A 21440-nucleotide genomic window follows, 5' to 3' on the forward strand; every position below is an offset into this window, starting at 1 on the left:
AGGGACGGCTGCCCCAAGGTGACGGGCAGGGACGGCTGCCCCAAGGTGACGGGCAGGGACGGCTGCCCCAAGGTGACGGGCAGGGACGGCTGCCCCAAGTTGACGGGTAGGGACGGCTGCCCCAAGTTGACGGGTAGGGAGCGGGGACGGCTGCCCCAAGGTGACGGGCAGGGAGCGGGGACATCTGCCCCAAGGTGACGGGCAGGGAGCGGGGACGGCTGCCCCAAGGTGACGGGCAGGGAGCGGGGACGGCTGCCCCAAGGTGACGGGCAGGGAGCGGGGACGGCTGCCCCAAGGTGACGGGCAGGGAGCGGGGACGGCTGCCCCAAGGTGACGGGCAGGGAGCGTGGACGGCTGCCCCAAGGTGACGGGCAGGGAGCGTGGACGGCTGCCCCAAGGTGACGGGCAGGGAGCGTGGACGGCTGCCCCAAGTTGACGGGCAGGGAGCGGGGACGGCTGCCCCAAGGTGACGGGCAGGGAGCGGGGACATCTGCCCCAAGGTGACGGGCAGGGAGCGGGGACGGCTGCCCCAAGGTGACGGGCAGGGAGCGGGGACGGCTGCCCCAAGGTGACGGGCAGGGAGCGGGGACGGCTGCCCCAAGGTGACGGGCAGGGAGCGGGGACGGCTGCCCCAAGGTGACGGGCAGGGAGCGGGGACGGCTGCCCCAAGGTGACGGGCAGGGAGCGGGGACGGCTGCCCCAAGGTGACGGGCAGGGAGCGGGGACGGCTGCCCCAAGGTGACGGGCAGGGAGCGGGGACGGCTGCCCCAAGGTGACGGGCAGGGAGCGGGGACGGCTGCCCCAAGGTGACGGGCAGGGAGCGGGGACGGCTGCCCCAAGGTGACGGGCAGGGAGCGGGGACGGCTGCCCCAAGGTGACGGGCAGGGAGCTGGGACGGCTGCCCCAAGGTGACGGGCAGGGAGCGGGGACGGCTGCCCCAAGGTGACGGGCAGGGAGCGGGGACGGCTGCCCCAAGGTGACGGGCAGGGAGCGGGGACGGCTGCCCCAAGGTGACGGGCAGGGAGCGGGGACGGCTGCCCCAAGGTGACGGGCAGGGAGCGGGGACGGCTGCCCCAAGGTGACGGGCAGGGAGCGGGGACGGCTGCCCCAAGGTGACGGGCAGGGAGCGGGGACGGCTGCCCCAAGGTGACGGGCAGGGAGCGGGGACGGCTGCCCCAAGGTGACGGGCAGGGAGCGGGGACGGCTGCCCCAAGGTGACGGGCAGGGAGCGGGGACGGCTGCCCCAAGGTGACGGGCAGGGAGCGGGGACGGCTGCCCCAAGGTGACGGGCAGGGAGCGGGGACGGCTGCCCCAAGGTGACGGGCAAGGGGCGGGGACGGCTGCCCCAAGGTGACGGGCAAGGGGCGGGGACGGCTGCCCCAAGGTGACGGGCAGGGAGCGGGGACGGCTGCCCCAAGGTGACGGGCAGGGAGCGGGGACGGCTGCCTCAATGTGACGGGCAGGGAGCGGGGACGGCTGCCCCAAGGTGACGGGCAGGGAGCGGGGACAACTGCCCCAAGGTGACGGGCAGGGAGCGGGGACAGCATGTAGAAAGTGGAGAGGTGGTGAATTATAAATGATAGAATGGAGCAGTAAGGTGTGAGAGACTGTGGTACAGATGGGTGACACATTAAAGCCAAAATGAAGTGTCTCAGTCGTGACGCCACCATGAGTCTCCAGAATATCTTCAGTGCTCCTTGCCAAGTCTGTGGAAGTGTACTGGAGGGATGAACTTTCCTCCAAGTTTTTCCCTCATTTATATACAATCTTTATTTAATCAGGGAATTTAATTGAGATCAAGATTTATTTTGCAAGAGAGACCGGAGTGCAGCAGATAGACCTCAGGGAGGGGAATCTGAAAAACTTAAGCCCTTTTGAGGATTTGTGCCTGTACTTTGTCCCCTGCCTAAATAGAACACGACCAGCTCTCCTGCTGAAACTACAGTTGCTCAGCACAGGACTCACCACAGGATCAGTGGCTTGGATCCAACTTGGATAAAAAAAAAAGTTATATTGTAAAAATTGGTTTAAAATTAATGTGAAGACTTAAATATGACTCCATTAACTGTTTGTTCAGGTCCAAATGCTCTGTAATAGGAGCTGTGGGGAGGCGTCCTGCAGGTGACCATCATCATCCAGGAACACCCCCCCCAACCAAACCCGTAAACTCGGGGGAAACACTGACATTGACGTAAGAATTGCACTAGCATGGGCAGCCATGAATAAACTGTCACTGATCTGGAAGTCCAGTCTGAGTTGATTGGTAAAAATCAACTCCTTCAGAGCAGCAGTGGAGAGCATATTGCTACATGGAGCCGAATGCTGGACGCTAACAGAAGCTCTTGAGAGAAGGTTCAGTGGGATTGGCACAGAAATGCTAAGAATTATTCTAAATGTATCGTGGCAGCAAAAACTCACAATGTATTATACAAAGATCTACTACTGCTTAGTGAAACCATCCGCAAGCACAGATTGAGATTTGCAGGTCACTGTTGGAGAAAAAAGGATGAATTAGTTCACAAACTGGTGCTGTGGGAGCCGACTCATGGAAGAGAAGTCGTGGCAGCCCAAGAAAAAACTGCATTAGACAGATCCAAGAAGATACAAATATGAACAGGAGAAACTTGATGAAAGCGATGGAAGATAGGAATTCATGGAGGCAGCTAGTCAGTGATCAGTTCTGAGTGATCTCGCTTAGGTAGGGTCGGTATCTGAAGGTAGTGCTGTGGGTGGTGATGTTATTATGTGGCTGTGTGTTCAGGTTGGACTCTGTGGAAGAGGAGACTGTGAAATCGGTGCGGAGGTGCAGGAACAGAGGTCCTGTGGTGCAGAGAAAAGCTCAGGACACATGCACCTCATCCAGGGAAGAGAGCGCCAAGGAGTCAGCCTCAAATGTACGGTTTCATCCTGATATTTATCTTTTTTACACCTTAGTTCATGTTACAGTGCAACATTAAGTTTAATCATGATTGTACATGTGTTTGATTGATTGATTATCAATAATTCAGTTAATTTTGGATGGTTGGACAGACTAGTGGATAGATAGATAGATGAACATACTGGTGATGAATGGATAGATTGGTAAATGTGCAGATGGATGGATTGATGGATGAACAAACTGGTGATGAATGGATAAATGGATGGATGGACAGAAGGGTAGATGGTAGACAGACGGATGGATGGATAAATGGGTTGATGGTAGATGGATGGATGGACAGAAAGGTATAAGGATGGATGAGTAGATGGATAGATGAATAAATGGGTAGATGGATGGATGGACAGAAAGGTATATGGATTGATGAGTAGCTGGATGGATGGATGGATGGATGGGCTGATGGATGAATCGATGGTGGATGGATGGACGGAAGGATATATGAATGGATGAGTAGATGGCAGATGAATGGATGGGTGGATGGTAGACTGATGGATAGATGGATGGGTATATTTATTGATTAATGGATGGATGGGTGGACGGACAGGTGAGTAGATGGATGGATGGATGGGTAAATTGATTGATGGGTAGAATGGATGGATGTTAGTTTTAAATCAGAACTATTTTTTTTTGAACCCACACTCAATTTAGAATTCTACAGCCTCAGTGCAAGAGAAGAAGAGACACACTTCTGATGTCATTTCCTGTGGATTGCAGGACTCTGAAAATGAGGAGGAGCTTGATCTGACCACCATTCAAGAGAACATTCTCAACAAGCCGACGCGGTACGATACCCACAATGCAACAGTGTAGAAATGTGATAAATGTATAATTGAGTCCGTTTGACGAAGCGATTAAAAATGAAACTTTTTCCGTTCCCGTTCTGTGATTGCTCTCAGGTCGGGTCGGATCCCAAAACTCTCTCAGCACATGATTCGTGCAGCAGCAGATGAAGAGGATGATGAAGAAGAGGATCAGCTCCCACCTCTCCCTCTTCCACTTGATGCTTGGCGTTGGGGCTCTCAGGCTAAACGGGGCAGATGGCACGCCCCACGCAGGGGTAAATCCAAACTGCTGACCTTACGAGCCTCGGCTACTGAGGATGATGATGATGATGATGAGGAGGAGTATGGTACAAATCAGGAGGAAGAAAACTATTCCATGAATGCGGAGGAGGAAAACCAGGCCTTCGTGCCAGCTGGGCTGTGCTCTGTGACGAGGGTCCAGTCTGAGGTGGAGGAAACTGTGGAGGAGGTGTGTGTGGGGGGGGTCAATTAACCCTTATTACTTTTCGGCATACCATCCATACATATTCATAACTCATATTCACAGTTTTATTCATTTTTGCTAAATGTTTTGGGGAATGTAGGCATGTGAAGATAATCATTTATAATTTAACACTTTTATATTATTAGCCTAGCTAGCAAACAATTATTTTCCTCATCCTCATAATATCAGCACATGCCTAATAATCAGTGTCTGAATTTGTAAAGTAGATCATTTCAGATTTCTTCCCTCATGCATATTTGTTATAACCAGGGCTTTGAACCGGAATTTTTTTCCTATTGGTTCGTTCCGAACAGAAACGGAATTTTAACGTTTCCGGTTTTGGGTTCCACCATTAAATAGACGTTCCCGAACCGGTTAGAACAAAAAAATTTCGTTCCCGGAACGGTTAATTACGTTCCCTGTCAGCTGTTTAACAAATGGCTATAAAATGATGTCTCTGTCTCATCCAGCTTAAGCCAAATGTAGGCCAATTCTATTACAACCTTCATTAAATAAGACAAGAAATAATTCAAAAACAATTATTATTTCAAATGTTGGCGATTTGGATTCTCAGTATGTCTTCCCATCTACACAAACAGAAAAAGTGCCAAAAATGAAAGAGAATTCGTTTAGTGTGTTACCAAAGGCTAGTCAGGCCCTATAGAGGGCTACCGCATGACGTCACCGCGCCGCGAGATTTTGTTAGGCGCCATATTGGAAGTACACATCTATGCAAGTACATACATTCATAACAAACTACACCTGAAATGTAGCCAGGGCCGGTTCTGCCCTAATCTGGACCCGGGTGCAACATCGCGCAACACCCCCCCCCCCCCAAAAAAAAACAGTCTAAATCAGGACAACCATCACATAACTATAACTATAAACATTTTATATCAACTATTTTAACTAAATGGGCTATAATAAATAAGCCTGCAGGCAGCCACGGCGGGCTGCCTCAGAAAAGTAACCATTTGTCCTACCTTAAAACTCGTTTTGCATTTTCTGCCTCCTTTTTTGTATTTTCGACCCTCCGTTTATTTTCTTTCCTTTTCTGAAAACCCGATTTGTGTCCAGACATTTTGTTCTGCTACCAACGAACTAACTCGTCAGGTCTCGTCTCTCGAGCCCGCGATGATTCCCGTGGGAGGGGCAACAACTGATACATTTTTACAAACAGCCAATAGGGAGGTTGCAACATTCAGGCTCTTCTTTGCTCAGACACTCAGTAATGCACTTACTCGCTAGTAGTCCACCTTCCCGCTCTCTCCATTCAATCAGCGAACGTCACACAGGAAGTGAACCCCAGCGGGTCATAGAAACTTGCGCAGGAGAAGAATGACTATTTGTAGGCTACAGAAACTTTGAGGAACGAAATAAAAACCGGTATTAACCGGTTACCATTATTTTTAATAAGCGTTTCTGTTCCGGAACATAAAAAATAATAAAGTTTCTGGTTTCGTTTCTGTTCCATGTGAAATAGAAAAAGTTCCCGGTTTTCGTTTTCGTTCCTTGAACCGGTTCAAAGCCCTGGTTATAACCATGCATATTTATGTTATAACCATGCATATTAATGTTATAACCATGCATATTTATGAATGCATGCTTTGCCCATCGCTCCCCTTCTCTCCTTTGCATGGCCCATCAGCTGGACATCTCAGTAAATGTTCCTGATGTCCTGGGAATTTCCCAGAATGCAGTGTGCCCTGAGTCGTCCTGTGAGAGGGCACTGGCCCCCATGGGCTCCGTGCCCTGCGAGCATCAGCTTGACCTGCTGGTTGTAAGTGTCCTAAAATAAAACCTTCATGGCCGATGATTAGGTACAGTACAGCATTGCTTGACAAACCGAGTATAATAAAAATGATTTTATAAACCAAATCGTTTCGGTTCTGAAATGTACAACAGTGTGTTAGGGCCATTGTAGATTAAAGTGGGAAATTTACGAGAAAAACGTAAAAAGAACAAGATATTGTTCTGAGGTTGTAAAGTCATAAATTTTGAGAAAACGTTAGAAATTCCAAGTCGTAAATTTACAAGAAACAAACCCCCAGAAATTCCAAGAATATAAAGTCACAAATTTATGAGGAAAAAAAGGTGGAAAAATAGTGTGGTTTTGATCAAGGAATCAGATTGCTTTACTTTGCAGGGTTGGTCATCACAGCACAGATGCCATGGCTAAGCCGAGATATCAAATAAGTCTTTCCTTCTTGATCACACAGTATAAAAGAATAAAGTGCTAAGAGATTTTCAACTACATTTCCCAGAATGCACTGCAGCCAGGAAGCATGAGAGTTTTTCTCTCCTTAATTTGTGATTTCTTAGTCTTGGAATTTTTTACTTTTTTATTTCAGAATTTCTGAGGTTTTCTTTTTCTTTTCAGAATATTACCCCTTTGCCTCGGCTCCATTTTTTTTTCTGTTTTTTCTTCTTTTTTTTTTTTTTTTTACCTACAATGGCCTTAATATGCCTTCGTAAAAATCCGGTCTGTTCAAAGTTGTAAAATCCTTTAGATATGCACCTGTATGCATATCATGACTGAGAAAAGACAGAGAAGTACTTTGTTTCCAAAATTATTTTTCTGTTGTTGGTGTTCAGCCTGTTCTTTATGATCTTATAACTGTGTGATTTATCACGTGATTAATATTCTAGGATGTGATTGAGTTCCTGGCTCCGGATCACATGGAAGGTAATCTGAAGTTCAAGTTTTCATGTTTCTTTAAAGTGTGCCTTTTTTTAACAAAATAAAGCTTCAACTATTCGTTCTATTTCAGTCTGTGTTCTAAAGAAATGTTTTGTTTTTCAGTGTCTGAAGAAGCAGCGAGGACTCTCCTGACCATCGGACATTCTGCTCACGTGATCCAATCTGGAGAAACGTCCAGTACAGGCAAGAAGGCTTTAATCACCTGACCTTTAAATGTCTTATAAACACTACCTCAGTAGTGCTTTACATTAAAGGGGGCGTGGCCTCTCATTCCTTAATCAAATACGTCTTTGAAATGTAATGTGTATTGACACAGAGGTGGATTAGAGTGTATTAGGCTTGGCACGGTTATGGGAAAAAAACCGAACCGTACGATACGCCTGTTGCGGTGCAATACGCGTATAAACCGCGGTACCCCTATTTAAGACGTTCGCCAAAAAAAAAAAGCCGAATGCCCGTATGAAACCACGTGGTTCTCTTTCGCGCGAGCAGGGGTGATAGCGTTCCGGCGCCGCGCCGGATTTCCGGCGTACCGCGTCGCCGGAAAAAAAAAAAAATCTAGTTCGCCCATTATCCTGTGTCATTCTGATATGCGCAGATAGACAGTAAAGGGAATTCGGAATTCCCTTTACTGTCTATCTGCACATCTCAGAATGACACAGGATAATGGGCGAACTAGATTTTTTTTTTTCCGGCGAGGGGAGGGGAGGTTTGTTTTAAACAGTGCAGTGATTGGTTTTATTGCAATATTTTATATTGGCTGTGTGTGTATTTTGTTATAAATCGTTCTAAGAATACAGTGGCACTTTAAGATTAGATAAGAAATCCAGCCATACGTTTCAAAACACTGCACTTTAATTTCAAGTGAAAAAATACATCCTCACTCTCCGGGATTAGAAGAGTTTTTGATTCGGTTTTTGTATATAGGTGGTTGGTTGGTCGCCACATAAAAGTTTAAGTTTTAACACACACATCTGTTCAAAAGTAAGCTTTAAGAACTCATTTTTATTTCTTCCAATTATGAAAACTCTGTATGTGACAAAAGACACCTGGTTCCTCTAGATGCCACAACATGGCAGCAAACACTCCTGACACTTTGTATAAATACTGTAGTAAATAAAAAAGCTGTTGAAATCATCCATGTCTTCCCTCTTGCTGTTTCAAAATACTACCTGGCTTTTCATCAGAGATTGTTCATAAAATGTGCTTAGTATGTCAACTCAAACTCAGTTTGTGCATGATTATTTCATTGTAACTATAATTTTAACCTCTCTTAAATGCTGTATCCTAAACTATGTTTACTTAAGGTAAATAGTAGGCTATATGCCCAAATACAGAGTACTTAAGATTAAAAAAAAAAAAAACGCAATACGTACCGAACCGCAGACCTCAAACCGTAATACGTACCGAACCGTGACTTTTGTGAACCATGCCACCCCTAGAGTGTATAGTTTATAAAACAGCTCCAAATTGTATCGTATTGAATTGTTGAACTGTTATTGCGTTAAACGTATCTTAAATACATTGTATTGTTGATCTTGCATCAAGATTTACAGAATGACACATTACATGAGCTCAGTTTTAACAGTTCAAACTAATGACAGCAGTATCTGCTTTGTTCCCCCTAGGTGATGTCATAATTGTCAAAGAATCATCGAACCAAGACCATGAAGTAGTTCTCATGGAAACGATGGATCAATCTGAGACCAGGGTTGAAACCTGTGACATGGTGACCTCTGACCCTTCTTGTAGCATTGCCTCCGAAACTGATCCAGTTAGTACCGTCAGTATGGGAGATAAAACTTTAGCACCAACTCCTCTTCAGGACTCCGCCCATACGGCCGAGCCAATTAGCTCTCAGGAAAGTACAGTTCTGTCTAACGAAATCCAAGCAGAGACCTCAAACATCATCGCTCAAGAACCCACAGCTTCAAAGACACGAAGGAACCGTCTGCTCAAACCCAAACCCAACTTGAGCCGAGCCTTTAGAACCACGCAAAGGGAACCTGCAGAATCAGTCACCAGTTCTGCAGAAACGTTCAGCACTCCAGTAAAGACTGATATCGAAACAAAAACAGTGGAGACGCAAATATCATCAGTGAAAGACTTCATTCCTAACGCAGCCTCTCAGCCGGAACCTGAGGAACAGAACTCGGAAGAAAGAGATAATGACAAAAGCGAAGGGCGTATCCCTGTCCTGTCACTCGAGGAAAAGATGGAGGACGGAGTTTCAGGAAAAAGAACCGGTGTAGAGGATGAGAGAAAAGAAGAAACACAGCAAACACACAGGTACTTTAGAAAAGTTCTCTATTTTATTGTGGCATTTCATTATGACTTTGAGTGTAAAATTGATCAGTAATTTAAAGGGCGTTATATTTTTACTGTGTTGAACAGTTCACAGTCAAGTTAACAGAAGAAGGTACAGCAGCACCTATAATTCAGCCCTTATTAAAAATCCATGGCCTAGTCACATGGAAATAGGACACACCCCCAATCCCACATGCTCCGCCATCTTCTCCTGGTAAACTACCGTTGCAACATGGCCTACGTTTGCATACTGGAATCCAGGCCTGATAGCTTTCAGGCGCCACGCCGGAATTCCAGCGTACCGACGTGTCTGCGGAAAAAAAAAAAATAAATTCAGGTTTGCCCAGTGATCTGACGCTTCTCTTGATCTGACAGGCGCAGCTTTCACTCTAACCCACACCAAGGCCTACTAGCCATTAAGCCAATCAGAAATAGGGTAGGGGCAGGTCTCGGCCAAACAGATTGATAGAGATTCAGCAGTCAATCCACGTGTGAATGTGTTTCCCACACTGGCAACGCGAAACGTAGCCGAGGTCATGGAACGCAACTTTATGAAGCCAGGGGAAAACACCAAAAATATCGATAAAGGCATCAAGAATAAATGGCGCTGGGCTTGGGTAGAGGAGGTGGGTAGAGACGAAAAGCCCTTTGGAAGCTGGTGTCAAAAGCTCCGGCAACCAGGAGCACGCTTCTGCACTTTGTGCGCAAGGAAAATATTATATGGAACTAGTGGGGAAAAAAGTGCTGTCAAGGCATGAATTAGACCCTCGTCATCAAGCAGCTATCCGAACAACCCAACACACCTCACGTTTGCCGGTGGCGACAGCCATGGCAGACATCCGACCCTCAATGACGGATCGCGTGGCTGATTTAAAAATTTGCTTGTGCTCCTTCATTGCTGAGTTTGACCTGTCGTTTACTATTGCTCATCCACTCGTCACTTTGTGTCAGAAATTAGCGGAGGGTAAACCCGCCCTCACGCATCTGTCCGTCTCAAGGCAGCATGCAAGCTTATCTTACTACACACGGCATCTCGCCAGAGTTTAAGAAAAATCTGTCCGACAAGCTAAAGAATGCCATGTTTTCACTCAATATTGATGAGGCCACGGACAAAAGGATGGATAAAATTCTTAATATTCTGGTCTGATTTTATGACGAGGATGCAGGCAGTGTAAAAACGCAGCACCTTGCCAGCAAAAGAGTAAAGATAGCAAATGCCCCAGCATTGATGCAGGAACTGAAAGATGTCCTGCAGTCATACTGTATGGGCTGGAGTGGGGACACGTCACCAGTATTCTACTGGACAGCTGTGCAAAAAAAAGTAAAAAATATAGCTTACTGTATAGTAAGCTATATTTTTTAGTTTTCTATTAAGTAGTTTTCTCTTAGTAGCAAATTGTTTTGAATGAACAACTTTAGGATTGTAGTATTATACAGTGAGAGTAAAAAGTATTTGATCCCTTGCTGATTTTGTTGGTTTGTCCACTAATAAAGACATGATCATTCTATACTTTTAATGGTAGATGTATTCTAACATGGAGAGACAGAATATCAAAACGAAAATCCAGAAAATAACTTTAAAGAATATATTTTAATTGATTTGTATTTCATTGAGGGAAATAAGTATTTGATCCCTCTAGCCAAAAGCACTTAATACTTGGTGGCAAAGCCTTTGTTTGCAAGCACAGCGGACAGACGTTTGTTGTAGTTAACCACAAGGTTAGCACACATATCAGGGGGAATTTTGGCCCACTCTTCTTTGCAGAGCCTCTCTAAATCATTAAGGTTGGTGGGCTGTCGCTTGGCAACTCGGACCTTCAGCTCCCTCCATAGATTTTCGATTGGATTGAGGTCCGGAGACTGGCTGGGCCACTCCATGACCTTAATGTGGTTCTTCTTGAGCCACTCCTTTGTTGCCTTTGCTGTATGCTTCGGGTCGTTGTCATGTTGGAAGACCCAACCACGGCCCATTTTCAACTTCCTGGCAGAGGGGAGGAGTAGAGGTCTGCGCGGGACAGAATTTTCAGTCCCGCTCCCGCATTGTGCAGTCCCGCTCCCGCCCGCTCCCGCAAAGAATTATGATTTTCAGTCCCGCTCCTGCCCGCGCCTGCCATATTTTATCCCGCTCCCGCCCGCAAATCCCGCATGATGCAGACGTTCGCGTTATTTCTCACGAAAGTTCCTGTCATTGGCTTGGGGAATTAAACATGCTGAGCTTAGCTGAGCTCTCCACTGACCGATCCTTCATTTATTGTAAGTTTATTGTTTAGACTCTGACATTCTGCTGACACATTCCAAGTTGAGCGCTGCATGCGCACATGATTGACAGCTCTCGCTTTGATTGACAGCTCTCGCTTTGATTGACAGCTCTCGCTTTGTGCAATCGCACTCCCACTTCTGAGTCTGTGGCGTTATGATTCCAACCGCGATTTCATTCTCCTCTCATATGAAGTGCTGCGCAACCACAACCAGCTCCTCAGATTATACACTATTTCTAGCTTTAAATTGAACAATCTGTGCAATACACAGTCCTTTTTAATACTTTTTTTTAATACTTTTTAATACTTAGGACTAATACTCTTGACTTTTTAACGGTAAATGTACCTCTTTTTAAAGCAGCACTTACTTCTGAAGCACTGTGAGCTTCACTAGAGGAGCTCTGCTCTTCTGCCATGATCGGAGATCTCAAACACGGAAGAGCGGAAAGGAATCGGAAACGTACGCGAGATTAGACTACATCCGCAAATTTAGGCATCTTAAAATGTTTTTATTAATGCCAAATAAAATATCCAGCACAAATTATATATGATAGACATAAATTAATAATTTATAAATTTTATTTTAAACACGTTTTTAGTTAGCGGGACTGCAGCTTATCACCTCTCTCGCCCACGCCCGCATTGTGCACTCCCCCTCCCGCCCGCGCCCGCAATGAGCACTCCCCCTCCCGCCCGCAATGAGCTTTCAAAATTTGTCACGCGCCGCACTGCTTTGCACCGGGTCCCGTGGTTCCCGCGGGACTCCCGCGGGAGTGCAGGGCTCTAGGGAGGAGGTTGTCCCTCAGGACTGCACAGTACATGGTTCCATCCATCTTCCCACTGATGCGGTAAAGTAGCCCTGTGCCCTTGGCAGAGAAACACCCCCAAAACATAATGCTTCCACCTCCATGCTTGACGATGGGCACAGTGTTCCTGGGGTCATAGGCAGCATTTTTCTTCCTCCACACATGACGAGTAGAGTTTAGGCCAAATAGTTCAATTTTGGTCTCGTCTAACCACAGAACCTTCTCCCAATCACTTTGTACATCTTTGAGGTGATCATTGGCATACTTTAGGCGGGCCTCCACATGTGCCTTCTTAAGCAGGGGTACCTTTCGGGCACTGCAGGATTTTAATCCATTGCGGCGCAAGGTGTTGCCAGTTGTTTTCCTGGTGACTGTGGTCCCAGCTGCTTTGAGGTCATTCACTAACTCCCGATGTGTGGTTGCAGGCCGATTTCTCACAGTTCTCATGATCATTGCCACCCCACGAGGTGAAATCTTTTGTGGAGCACCAGACCGAGGTCTATTGATGGTCATGTTATACTTCTTAAATTTTCTCACAATTGCACCAATGGCTGTTACTTTAATACCCAGCATCTTGCTAATGTTTTTGTAGCCCATTCCAGATTTGTGCAGGTCAACAATCCTGTCTCTGAGGTCCTGAGAGAGTTCTTTGGTCTTACCCATGTTGGAGAGTTTGGAATCTGTCTGATTCTGTGAACAGGTGTCTTTCATACAGGTGATTAGTTAGAACAGGTGTCTTCAATTCAGGTAACAAGTTGATTGGGAGTGTCTAACTGGTCTGTGAAAGCCAGAACTCCTAATGCATACTAGGGGATCAAATACTTATTTCCCTCAATGAAATATAAATCAATTAATATATATTCTTTAAAGTTATTTTCTGGATTTTCTTTTTGATATTCTGTCTTTCCATGTTAGAATACATCTACCATTAAAAGTATAGAATGATCATGTCTTTATTAGTGGACAAACCAACAAAATCAGCAAGGGATCAAATACTTTTTACTCTCACTGTATATGGTTTTGTTGCACTGTAACTGTTTCAAAAAGCATTTAAAATAAATGGTGCATATTTTTCTATTATATTTTTTAAAGAAATGAATGTGTTCATGTCATTTAGTCAGTGGTTAGGCTACTGATCAATTCCTAGTTTGCGTTGGAGTATTGTAATTGCCACCTGCTGACCTGTCTCGGTACGGCTGTAGTCTCTGTAGTCTCGTATGCTGTACAGGCAGTAAGTCGGCAGGTATGTGACGAGTTAAAGCAGGGATGGGTTACTGAACAGGCCTGCCAGTCCCGAGAGCTCTGGTGCTCTGCACGAAGATGCTACTGTAATATAGGCTTATACTGGGTTTGTTCATCTCATGTCTGAATGTTATCCATTTATTTCGACAAAATTCACCACAATCTATCATTTAAGGGACTAATTAAAAAAAAAAATTCTCCCAGGGGAACAGACCCCTGAACCCCACTTGACGATAATGATGATCAGGGTTATACACAGACATATATCTGGGCCCAGGGGCCAACAAGTTATGTGTTAAGTGTGTCGCATACAGTACATAGCACCCCACGCTGCTCACCTCCCGGGCAGGGAAAAAAGTTCAGGCTCAGGAATTTTTTCCACTGTCACCCCTGGGAATCTGATTGGCTGCTGTATTTTGTGACACAATAATACCAACATGCAGACTTGAATGAATTCTTCAGAAATGTCTAAATCCTAAAACAAAAACTTAAGACAAAAACTTAAAAATACATTAATGAAAAAAAATCATAAATTTAAAAATAAAATAATATTTCAACACTTGCTTTACCTAGTGAAAGTAAAATGTGTCAAGTGATCAGCATAAAGTAGACCCCTGTATATATAAATATTTCTTTTAATAATTTTTCAGTTATTTGTAAAAACTATAACAATAGTGTGTGTGTGTGTGTGTGTGTGTGTGTGTGTGTGTGTGTGTGTTGCAGTGAGTCTGAATCACGTTCTTCAGGTTCTCAGTGCTCTGTGAAACCCTCTCAGCCAGTCAGAAGATGTCGAGGACCCAAACCTAACCTGGTGCAGAGTATCAGAACCACACACGTCCAGCAGAACCATCCAGCAGGTGAGGAGGCTAACTGTTCGGAGGAAGATCGTTCCTGAAGATGTGGCACAGTTCAAGGGTTAATTAATATAAATATTAAAAAGTAAAGAAGTGCACACAGTTGCACAGCTCCACCTCTTTGCTGCTCTGGACAGAAAGGTGAGCTTTAGTCTCTGCGCATCTGAAACATGACCAGTAAGGTAGAGTGGAATGAAGTATCCAGTAAAAACGGCAGCACCGGTACATGAGCCAGCATAACTCTTCCTTACCAGACCTGAGTGGAGTGAATATTTTCTCTTTACAGTTCCTGATGAGACACAAGCTGCTCCAAACACTTTTACTGACCCTGAGCCAGAGGAGGGCGCTAACGTCGTCCCAGAGCCGGAAAGAGAAACTCCTCCAAACGACCCTGTAACGGTAAAACACTGATTCGACTCTACGGAAGAAAAGGAATTCAGCGTTTATTATTCCTATTAATTTTTTTTTGCATATTCTACATGAGATGCAGGTGATTCCTGATGCTCATCCAGAGGAACATCCTGGACCTGTGTGTGAACCTTCAACCTCCGATGAGCCAGTGTATATTCTCTCTCTCACTGAGGTCCTGCCCACTTTGAAAGAAGAGGCGGGGCTTGTGACTGATTCTCTCCCACTTGCTGCAACATCAGGATTGCATTCTGAACCAATCACGTGAGTCCTGAACACAATAACAGCGTGAACATCAACTCACACTGCAGTAAAGATGTTATAGCAGAGTCTGGGATTATTATTAAGATCTCCTCTCCTCTCTTCTCCTCTTCTTCAGTGCCATTGAAAATGCCACTCCTGATGTGGAAGGTACAGGTCCAGCTGGAGATCAGGTATTGTCCCAGCTCCTCCCTGATGCATTGATTCCCATCTCAGAGGAGCGAGAGACTGAGAACAGAGAAAATGAAACGAGCAGAAGACAGGAGGAGGAAAGCTGGAGCCAAGTCAGAAGAAGAGAACATTCTCCTTTAAGTCAGAACGTGAGGACATGTTGATAATTTCCCAAATTCAGACTTGAGCATTATTGGAAAAGCTGATGGCGTTTATGGCATTTAAAATGTTTTCAGAAGATGGCAGGAGAAACATCATCTGAAGAGCATCTGCCCAACGTCCATTCATGTGTTATGTCATAAAAACATTCTGGATTTTCTGAATCTGTTCCTTTATAATTATGATTAGTCTTAATATCTCTAACGAAGTGGTCTTAAAAATGTTAAATAAGTTTTGTTTTACCATTTCTCTTTCCAGGTTACTGCTCTAGAGGGACCTGATGAACCACCTGGTGAGTCGTTTTAGCTTTAACTCTTAAATTCCACCAACATTGTTACCGCATTGCAGTAAAACTTACAAAACTAACATGTCAGATTTGGAACATTATTTGGAACATTACATCTAAAACATTATGATTTAAATATTTCATGATTTAGAAAATGGAAATGTAATATTCTAACACGCTGTTGAATCCTGGACTCTGATTGGTCAGAAGGTGTTGATTTAAAATCAGCTTCAAATCACAGGTTTATATTAACAAACTCATTCTAATCCGTTATCGTTTCTATAGTAACAGTTCGTGTACGGTGGACGTGTGTAATCATAGATATGGTGTAAAATATGTTTCCTGTAAGGAGATGTTTATGTAACATTTATGGAAGGAGTCTCCAGTGTCAGTGCTTTGTTGCAATCAGAGGTGAAGCTGTAACTTTTAAGCTTTCTGATGTCTTTAGGAGGAGTTTATGCTTTGTGGTTTCTCAGTAACATGACAAGCTGCTGCTTCTTTTTTTTTCGTCTTATTAGCTTTAACCGAAACTTGATGTTAGTAGTATTTCTGACCATATAAATTATCATTAGTAATTTTTAATACCTAAAATCAATATCTGTGACAATTTTGAGGAAAAATAAGCAATGGGACAGAAAAGCAAACTCATGGGCGCTCTCTGCATTACTAGTGTTTTCTTTTTTTTTGTTATTTAATGGCTTCAGAAATGTACAGTGTAAGGCTAAACTGGTGCTGTAGCTATAATCTGTCTGTATAATACAACACCAGTAATGTTTTTACCGTGTTTCTCATGTATTTTACTTATCCCTGTGTTATTAAAATCATTTTTATCTAGTGGAACCATCAGCATCAAGCCATAAGCCTGAGGGGAACGTCGAGGAGACGGACCTTCCTGCTAAGAAGAGAAAGCTTCCAGAAAGAGGAAGAAGAGGTGACTGATGGAAATTGGGCACATTTTCAAATTTTTACCTTTAAAATGCTGTACATTCAGCTCATTTCTGGGTATTTTGTTGTTTCTAAAATTGTTTTATCTATGTTCAATTTCTGTTTTTAGCAAAACTGCGGATCAAACCCAACCCAGTTCAGAGAAAAACCTGTCGTGACCTTCCATCTTTAGACAAGATGAGATCTTCACCTGCTTCTTCATGTGAGATGACGTTTGTACAAACAGAACCACGACAGACATCATTGATAATTCCTTCATTGGCTTCAACAGAAGAAGCTCCATCATCCACCATTTTGAATCAAAAAGAAACTTCTTCATTGGCAATTTTGGATAAAGAAGCTCCATCATCAGCCATTTTGAATCAAAAAGAAGCTTCTTCATTGGCAATTTTGGACAAAGAAGCTCCATCATCAGCCATTTTGGACAAAGAAGCTCCATCATCAGCCATTTTGAATCAAAAAGAAGCTTCTTCATTGGCCATTTTGGATAAAGAAGCTCCATCATCAGCCATTTTGGATAAAGAAGCTCCATCATCAGCCATTTTGAATCAAAAAGAAGCTTCTTCATTGGCAATTTTGGACAAAGAAGCTCCATTATCAGCCATTTTGGACAAAGAAGCTCCATCATCAGCCATTTTGAATCAAAAAGAAGCTTCTTCATTGGCCATTTTGGATAAAGAAGCTCCATCATCAGCCATTTTGGATAAAGAAACTCCATCATCAGCCATTTTGAATCAAAAAGAAGCTTCTTCATTGACAATTTTGGACAAAGAAGCTCCATCATCAGCCATTTTGGACAAAGAATCTCCATCATCAGCCATTTTGAATCAAAAAGAAGGTCCATCATCAGTCATTTTGAATCAAAAAGAAGCTTCTTCATCGGCCATTTTGGATAAAGAAGAAGCTTCATCATCGGCCGTTTTGGATAAAAACATCAAAATTTCTACTGCTTCCACAGAGCAGAGTTCTGCAATCTTGCCTTCACCTGTCAGGACAGAAACTCCGCCTCCCCAGGCTGCTGCTTCTGCTGCTTCTTCTTCTCAAGGCATTGTGGGAAACCTCGACCTTTCAGGAACTGACCCTGTGGAGCCTAGTGCCAGTAGGGTGGGGGTGGGGTCACAACCTGTTCATCAAATCACACCCCTGGCTTCAACCGGACCTCTGACGAGGTGAGTGGGTGTGGCCTGAACTTGACCTACTGTTTTCAGTTATATACATTATGCACTAGTTCCAAACAAGCGAGGGTATGTGATAAAACACTCAAACAGCAGCTGAGGCCCAACTGAAGATTGTTGTAATGGGTGTGGCCTAATATTCTAATGAGGACACTTGATTGACAGCACTCAGTGCGAGGTTGTCTTTTTCCTGTGATGGTAGCTTTCTCTCGCTAGGGTAGCGTTTACTTGCGAGGTTGTCTTTCACTCCGTAAGTTGGGATTCAGGGGGTGAATTTAGCCCCACCCACTTAAAGTAAAAATAAATTAAATCTAGTTTACTGAGCCATTTATTAAGGCACTGCTAAATTGTTTTGATTTTTAAACAGTGTTGGTATAAAATGGAGAAACAGTCATGTGGCTCTGCTAAGCTAAGAGTGTTTATTTTAAACAAAATGTGAAGGCACGAAAATCTTGCGAAAGTAACGATGTGAAAATGTGGTGTGTGTGTGCGCGCTATTTCTCGTCCTCTGTAGACCTGGTAGGAGACCTAAAGGCTTCCTGTCCTTCATGTCCAGTACAAGCACACAGAGACCCTCAGAGTCCACTCGAGCTCCTCAAAAACCCGTCATCACGTCTCGTACAGAGCGGAGGCGAGCTGCACCGAGCACCTCTGCTCCGCCTCCTGCTCCTCCTCCTCCTCCTCCTCCTCCTCCTCCACATGTAACCACCACATTCACAACATGTCTTTCAATCATTTTTTTTATTCTCTGTTTGAATTTTTCCATATATTACAGCTATGTGGCTCTGTTGCGCTCATTCTAATGCATTATTTTTAAAATTGCTGTCGTATAAAAGGAATAAAACACTTTCGACACTTTAAACCACACACAGTGTTTTATTCCTTACTTATGCAACGTAGCAGAGTAAACTGTGAGATCAGTATCTTTATATTTTAACGCTCTTAATTATTTCTCCTCTTTTCTGAAGTGGATTATATTTATTTTTAATAATTTATTTTCTCATGATGTTTCCTGTGGTGATCAGGTGAGCTCACACATGCAGCCCGAGATGTCGAGCGTGAACCCGAGCGCAGCAGAAGACAACGAAGAGCCCATGAGTGTCACAGCGTACTACTTTGACATCTTCACTGTAGTGGATGAACAGGATGAGCTCGACTGAGGACATCGCCGAGCCAGCGACGATTAGCTTAGAATGAGCGAGCTTTCACTCTACTTGTTTTTTTGTACTTGCTAGCTTTTACTCATTTGCAGCATTAGTGTGTTTAGTGTGACACAGACGAAGAGCGTCACACTGCCAATCAGGGATAAAACACTCATACGTTTTTTTAAAAACAGTTAAATTAGGTAAAGCTGAGTGACCACATGATCAGTGCAACACCAGTCGATGTGGAATTTCGTGTTTGGGGGATTTTCTTCGTCCTCTTTATTGTTTTTACCTCAAAATTCTCCAAAACACTGTCATTTATCCTCATATTTCAGCAGGTTACATTTTTCTGAAGTTTCTTACGTAGTTTTGAGTGCTGCAGAGTTTTTAAAATCGTATCGAAGTGTATCAGAACACAACACTTATTTCATCTTGCTTACGTCTCATTCTGTAATTATGAAATTGAGTTTCATTACCCATAATGCCGAGCAGCCTGAATCACCTTCTGTGACTTTTTGTATTGTCTGTGTATTTTCGTATCTTTGTATGATGAGTGGGTGTGGCCTGTTCCACTACTACTTCCATTTCTGTGTCATGGACATTCCCAAATAGGAAAATTGGGAGAGAGGGAGGGTTTCTATAGTGACGGTTCGGTCACAGGGGCATGTATGGAAGACGCTCTGCAAATTCCAACTTGTGATGTCATAATGACTTCTTCAGCCAGAGGGCCCTCATTTCAGATTACTTTCTTGTATTTATATCTTTTTTTTTTTTTTTTGTCAGTTCATTTCACAGGGCGGCACGGTGGTGTAGTGGTTAGCGCTGTCGCCTCACAGCAAGAAGGTCCGGGTTCGAGCCCCGTGGCCGGCGAGGGCCTTTCTGTGTGGAGTTTGCATGTTCTCCCCGTGTCCGCGTGGGTTTCCTCCGGGTGCTCCGGTTTCCCCCACAGTCCAAAGACATGCAGGTTAGGTTGACTGGTGACTCTAAATTGAGCGTAGGTGTGAATGTGAGTGTGAATGGTTGTCTGTGTCTATGTGTCAGCCCTGTGATGACCTGGCGACTTGTCCAGGGTGAACCCCGCCTCTCGCCTGCGACCCTGTAGGACAGGATAAAGCGGCTACAGATAATGAGATGAGTTCATTTCACAATTTTTTTCCTCATTCCTTTCTTTTCTTTCCTTCTTCCCCTTTTCTTTCTGTCCTGTTTGACAGAGATACTGAATTCCAGAGATTTTACAGAATTACAGATATATATTTATATTTTAGTGCCTCTGGAATCTGTGGGCGTGGCCTGTTCTTTCATTGTTTTGTGTAGCAAAAAGAAAATGGGAATATTTGTGTCTCAAGTTAACCAGAGCCAGTGATTAAGACTTGGTGCTTTACTGCATGGTTAATTATTTATATTACAGTCGTCTCCTTGTTGCTTTGTCGTTTTGTTGGAATTGTGGATAAGTTTTAAGCAGGTATACAGGAAACGAAGGTCACCTGACACCGTCACTTCTTAGTGTTAACACAGAGACAGACGGGTTCTCCTCAGGAACCGGTGATGTTCTGGACTACACTGTGCTTTCACTTAACTTTGTTGTTTTTGTGGTTTTGCTATAATAATATTAATAATTATTATTATTATTATTATTTAACCACAGCTGCTGAACTGCTAAATGTTTGTTGTTAATCAGTGGTGTGCCACGTTTCCTGCTTCCTGCCTTGACTGTGCACAGTGCTTTATACACTTCTACATTTACAGTGTTCTAAGATACAACTACACTCTCCTTCATGTTGTACACAAGTTTACAAGCATCGTTTTTTCGTCAGTTGCTTTTGTCAATTTAACGTCATCTGTAAATATGTTAATACATTTTTACTATGTGCTTTTATTTGTGATATAAATTCCTTTGTAATTATTTTACACATTAGATGCCGTCACGGATTTCTTTCTCTGAACAGACTTTGTCTCTCAACATGAATATGAATACTACTTTTAAAAATCCAAACACACAAGAACAGAATAAGGATTGATTACAGCTGGGTTGATTACAGCAGTTTGGGTGTTCATCTGTTCTCAGAACCATGAGAGAGAACATCCAGGTTCATCAGGGTTTCTTAAAAGCATGACCGCATGAAGACTGCTGATAAAATGGTTGGATGAGAAACGCATGAAGCACGGTCAGCTTTACCTGTGAGTGAAGAGAACAAGTGGATGTGCTTTTCACGATGAGAAAGGAAGTGACCCCTGACTGGGCCTCTGAGCTGCTCAGGGGTGAGTGAGTGTGTGAAAGTGTAGGTTTATTTACAGGTTTTATCATCCAGCCTTTCAGAACTTCTTGCATTTTCTTGCAAGACCTGACCACTGGAGGCCACTGTGTGTCTGAGGAATGTGTAGGTGTGTGAGAGGTGTGTGTTGCAGTGTTGAATTGCTTCCCTCCAGGTATTGAGCAGTGATAACCCTGTCAGCCACAACTGTCTGAAATTGAAAGTGAAAATCCTGAAGAACAGATGGTGCTTGTGCTCGAAGGACAACT

General features: G+C 44.1%; 1 protein-coding gene across 4 annotated transcripts in view; it reads left to right on the plus strand.

Moving 5' to 3' along the window:
- zgc:162472 (uncharacterized protein LOC553495 homolog) overlaps positions 1–20834 on the plus strand; it is a 40673-nt gene extending 19839 nt beyond the window's left edge. For 3 of the 4 annotated variants that reach the window (XM_060935322.1, XM_060935320.1, XM_060935321.1), the window contains exons 13-28: positions 2762–2894; positions 3584–3717; positions 3832–4186; positions 5850–5981; positions 6851–6887; positions 7005–7085; positions 8531–9191; positions 14239–14372; positions 14656–14768; positions 14860–15041; positions 15157–15358; positions 15627–15660; positions 16490–16585; positions 16709–17768; positions 18289–18475; positions 18800–20834. In XM_060935322.1, the coding sequence (XP_060791305.1) occupies positions 2762–2894; positions 3584–3717; positions 3832–4186; positions 5850–5981; positions 6851–6887; positions 7005–7085; positions 8531–9191; positions 14239–14372; positions 14656–14768; positions 14860–15041; positions 15157–15358; positions 15627–15660; positions 16490–16585; positions 16709–17768; positions 18289–18475; positions 18800–18934 (3676 nt within the window). In that variant the 3' untranslated portion in view covers positions 18935–20834. The remainder of the gene's footprint in view (positions 1–2761; positions 2895–3583; positions 3718–3831; positions 4187–5849; positions 5982–6850; positions 6888–7004; positions 7086–8530; positions 9192–14238; positions 14373–14655; positions 14769–14859; positions 15042–15156; positions 15359–15626; positions 15661–16489; positions 16586–16708; positions 17769–18288; positions 18476–18799) is intronic. The other variant, XM_060935323.1, reaches the window with a different exon arrangement.
- The last annotated feature ends 606 nt before the right edge of the window (positions 20835–21440 follow it).

Source organism: Neoarius graeffei, chromosome 12 (genome assembly GCF_027579695.1).
Source record: "Neoarius graeffei isolate fNeoGra1 chromosome 12, fNeoGra1.pri, whole genome shotgun sequence".
Taxonomy (NCBI): Eukaryota; Metazoa; Chordata; class Actinopteri; order Siluriformes; family Ariidae; genus Neoarius; species Neoarius graeffei.